The 5023-nt window shown below is 43.7% G+C and overlaps 1 protein-coding gene across 1 annotated transcript; it reads left to right on the forward strand.

The window, feature by feature from the left end:
- The first annotated feature begins 241 nt into the window (after positions 1 to 241).
- LOC127130152 (uncharacterized) lies at positions 242 to 919 on the forward strand. Its single transcript, XM_051059217.1, has one exon. It carries the CDS (start codon positions 242 to 244, stop codon positions 917 to 919), a length of 678 nt encoding a protein of 225 aa, XP_050915174.1.
- Positions 920 to 5023: the final 4104 nt, after the last annotated feature.

Below are 5023 nucleotides of genomic sequence, written 5' to 3' on the forward strand. Positions count from 1 at the left end.
CGTATCTCGAACATGTGATACCATGCCAACTTGTGTGTTCGACTCGTGGGAACCATGCTTATGTATCACTCATGCATTCATGCATCATAAAAAGTATTCAAATACAATATTCATGCATCATTCTGCATATCATCAAACAAAAGCCAGAAAACTTACCATTTGACCATTCTATCCAGAATCATCCACAGTCAAGCTGACTTCCCGACATTCATACTACACGCGCAACAATCAAAGATTGCTCATGGATCAATTGGAGCAGAATCAAGCTGCTATGAGGGAGGATATGACCACTGTGAAGGCTCAGATGGGTCAACCTATTGAAGCCCTACAAGCTCTGGCTAGGGGACAAGAGGAAATGCGTCAGGCTAATCTGAGAGCCTCTACTGCCAACCCTGCTGTTGTGATGATACCAGTGAATCCACCAGGAGGAGCTGGTACGCCTGCTGTAGCTCAGCCACCTCCTGACAAAGGTCCAGTATACCAGAATGATAATCAGACGTTCAATCTCCCCGTCAATGGGAGATTCCAGCCTGAGATTGACGAGCAGCAAGACACTTTCTTCACTATAAAGGCTGACTCGGTTTATGAAGCTTTTGGTCCTTCTCCTGCTGACATCGAAAGGAGATTTCAAATGATGGAGGAGAGATTCAAGGCGATGCAAGGTCCTGATACCTTTGGGTTGGATGCTGCTGACATGTGCCTAGTGCCAGACGTGAAAATTCCTCCCAAGTTCAAAGTCCCGAGCTTTGAAAAGTATCAAGGGGTCACTTGTCCAAAGGCCCACATCCGAGCTTTCTGTAGAAAGATGACCGCTCATTCTAGTGACGAGAAACTCTTAATGCACTTCTTCCAGGACAGTCTTAGTGGAGCTTCTCTGGAATGGTATATGCAGCTCGAGCGCATGCATATACGAACCTGAAGGGAACTTGCTGAAGTCTTCTTGAAGCATTATCAGTATAACTCAGACATGGCTCCCAATCGGACTCAGCTCCAAAGCCTTTCTCAGAAGCCGGATGAATAGTTCAAAGAGTACGCTCAATGATGGAGAGACTTGGTTGCCAGGGTTCAACCCCTCTTCTTGAAAAAGAGCTGATAAACATGTTTGTGGACACCCTTCAAGGGCAGTATTTTGAAAAAATGATTGGGAGTACCACCTCGGGATTCTCAGACTTGGTCATTGCCGGCGAGTGAATTGAAATGGCTTGAATATCGGCAAGATACAAGACACAACCGCTGTGGCTAATGGAGCGAAGAAGCCTTATTCCATATTCTCAAAGAAGAAGGAAGGAGAGACCAATGTTGTCGCTCAAGGGGGGGATGGAGGTTACCAAATGTCATACTATCCGGTGGCAGCAGTAACACCTAACCCATATCCGCAGCCAGCGTATGTCATTCCAACCGGTCCTCCAGCGATGCAATATCAGCAGCCCTATGCTCCTCATCAACTCGTTGCTCCGCAACAACATAACTACTATCAGCAGGGTAGACAAGGACCAAGGAGGCCTCCTAGAAGGTTTGATCCAATTCCCATGCCGTATGGACTTCTGCTAGCTCACTTGCTCAAGGATTCGCAGGTCCAGCTGAGAGAAGCTAAGGCTCCTCCTGTACCTCTTCCTCCCGGGTATGACATGAACGTCAGCTGCGAGTATCACTCTGGAACGCGAGGGCACTCGATCGAGAATTGCAATATATTTAAGCACAAGGTACAAGACTTGATTGACTCAAAAGCAATATTGTTCAAGCCAGTTGTTCCAAACAACCCCGTTCAGGCAAGTACATCTGCAGCGCCTTAGTCAGAGAAGCGGTAGATCTGAAGGATTGGTATCTGTGGAATTGTCTCGTCAACTTTTTCCAGAATCAAGGCCCCAAGCAGTGGGAGAATAAAGCGGATCATTCCAACAATCTCTGGTTCAATCATTCATGTGTGATTTTCTTGTTTGTCATTTGTAACATTCATTTGTAATAAACTCGTTTGTTTTTGAATAATAATGACATTGAAATAAATATGCATGATTTGAATAAATTCATTCGTGTCCACTCGTACTTTATCTTGTCAATATTCAAATGTTGGTTTTTGGAGGAGGATGATGTAATTAAAAACACGAAACGAATTCACTGCTCGTACGCTTTTGAATAAAACCATGTTGATGATGTAAGGCATTGTTTCAAATCCCTAAACACCGAAGATATAAGGAAGATAATCCCTAGTCAACCCCTTAGAGCCGAGGAGTAGGAGTTTCTTTCTTAAAATATAAAACCCTCAATCTCAAACCGGGGCAGGGTAGTCGTTAGTCAGTTTGACCAAGCGTTCAAACTTCAAAAGAGGAGTGTCCTATCTGAGGACCAACCATATCTTATCCCTCATAAGAGGTCGGAAACCACCAAATTCCAAATGGTTGTCCCTCACCCACAGAGGCAGGAGGCGGTCGTAACCCATTCAAATCAATGGACAGATGTCACACGATTTATTTCAGCAAAAAGAAACAAAGAAAGAAAACAAAAACAAAAAAGAGAGAAAGCCCGTTAAGTCGAAAACTCGAAAACGAGTGACTTAGGCAAAAATTAGGGCATCCCTGGGGATTGTAAATCTGAACCAATCCAGCAAAAATAGGGAGATGAAAAAACAAATCTGCAAAAGAGGAATCAAAAGAAAATCCTCAGCAAGAACAAAATCGTATGACTACAAACAACAGAAGGTGCATGACTGCCACACCAAAAACCTCTTGGGTTCATTACCCATCACTCCTAAGTCCATTTTGGAAGAAGAACACTTGTTTCAAACTTGCTGAACGTAGGACTGGAGAACATCACGAAGAACGGGTGGGTTATGATAGGTTCGAGCTTTATTTCGAAGGTGTATTATAGTCAGAACGATCATGTTAAAACTGACTCCTCATCAATTTGCTCATTTTATATGTTGATATTGATATGACATTCGTTATCAATGATGCATTCATTAAATGTCAGAATTTCAGTGAGCATGTTTGGATTTCAAAACTGCATAAAAATGACATTGCATTATCATTCCAAAAATGAACTTGTCTTACTCGTGAGTAAGCACCTTACATCAAGAGATTCGCCACAATGAGCGTGAATTGAGTTACCTGATGATTCCAAAGCGCATAACGCCTGAGACCTCCGTTGAGCAGGGGCAAGCCACTTCTTTTGATCACATCAATCAGAATGTCTGAAGACTCTGTCGAGCAGAAAGACAAACCGCTTTGAGATCTCGCCGATTAGATGCAGTCACATCGATAAATCTCTACAATATTCAGTCAATCTGAAGTAGTCAAGGTGAGATTCAATCAATCTCTCTGAAGATTAGTGAATCAAGGGCATTCCCTCAAAAATCAGCCAACCAGAGGCAAAGCTACTCCAAGGCTCGTACTGGGACAGGCCACCCCAAGGGCACAAGAAGTCAATCTCTCAGAAATGGTTAATCAGAGGAATGCAGTTCCGAGACACTGGGGAAGATCCGATTGAGATAATCCACGACGAAGTTGCTTCTTAACTAGTGATTAGGGCAATCCTTGCAGATACCCAACCAACTGGGGCAAGATGTCCAAGAGATGAAGGTTCTCTCCCTACCTGGGAAGGCATTTCAGATTCAGCATGGGGCATCCAAAGGCCTACGTCAGATCCATCCTCCAGCAATATCAAGAAGTCAGATGTCGGGAAGTCATGCAAGACACAACCCACCTTCCATAAATCAAAAGCCTTGCAACCCAAAAAACTTCCTCAACATTCATTGCATCGTACCTAGGATTGGGGCATCCATAGACCCTCATATCATTGTATCAATCTGTCATGCATAATTCATATCATTCATACATATAATCCAACATAGCACAAATCTCTCTAACAAGGAAGAATCAAGCCCAAAGCTCTCTTGGCACTATTCAACTGCCCATTTTCGTGGGCATCTTTCCATAATCCACCCCGTTGGCGTTACACAATAGAAAATAAATGACCTTTTTGACCCTTGCAAAGCTCCTAGTCGGCAACCCCGACAGGATTGTTCGAAGTCATTCCTTTTTCGCTTACTTGCCGTAAGCCTGTTGCCTCCTTCATGGAAATGATTTCCCCTCGTTACCTTTTGCACGAGAAGGGTTGTCTCTGTCAAGACTTTGCCTTTTGATTTGTTTCAAAATACCCAATGTAGGTTTGGTGAGTCCTGGGAAGGGTAGTCATATGTCGAAAACTCCATCCCCGCCGGTGTGCCTGTGGGACCCCTTGAGGTTTTCGTATCTACAACAAAGTGCCCAATTGACATAGCCTACCAAAGCCCAGACCTTATTTGGAAAACATCTTGCAAAGTCCAATTCTCATTGGCAAAACCCTTACCTCCCAAATTTGGAAGACCAATTAAGCAGTAATCATCAGTGTCTATCACTTTTTTCAATACCTGTCGGTATTGATTTCCCTTCGCTCGTCAGTGTCTATCACTTTTTTCGATACTCGTCGGTGTCGGTATCTCTTCCCCAACCGCAGAGTTGTAGATGATCACCTTTTACTCAGTTTTAGATTCCATTACCTCTAACCCCAGAGTTGAGAGACTATCTTATACCCAATCTCAGAGTTGATGTCAGTTCCCACTCCAACTTCAGAGTTGTTGCTTCTTCCTTCTTTCCAGCCTCAGAGTTGTTGTCTATTTCTCTTATTCCCAACCTCAGAGTTATCGTCTATCCCTTTCATATTCGACCTCAGAGTTGTGTGTTTCCCATTTCCAACCTCAGAGTTGTATGTTTCCTTTTTCCAACTTTAGTGTCGTCGCCCTTTTGCAGCCTCAATGTTGTTATCTCTTTTTCAGCCTCAGAGTTGTTGTCACTTTTCTCATTGACCAACCTCAGAGTTGTATGTTCACCTTTCCTTATCCCAGCCCCAGAGTTGATGGTAACCTTTCTTATTTACAGCCTCAGAGTTGTTTCCCCTTTCTCCAACCGCAGTGTTGTAGTCTCTTTTTCCAACCACAGTGTTGTAACCCATTTTCCAACCGCAGTGTTGTCGTCCCTTTTTCCAACCG

Source organism: Lathyrus oleraceus, chromosome 3, assembly GCF_024323335.1.
Source record: "Lathyrus oleraceus cultivar Zhongwan6 chromosome 3, CAAS_Psat_ZW6_1.0, whole genome shotgun sequence".
Lineage (NCBI taxonomy): Eukaryota > Viridiplantae > Streptophyta > Magnoliopsida > Fabales > Fabaceae > Lathyrus > Lathyrus oleraceus.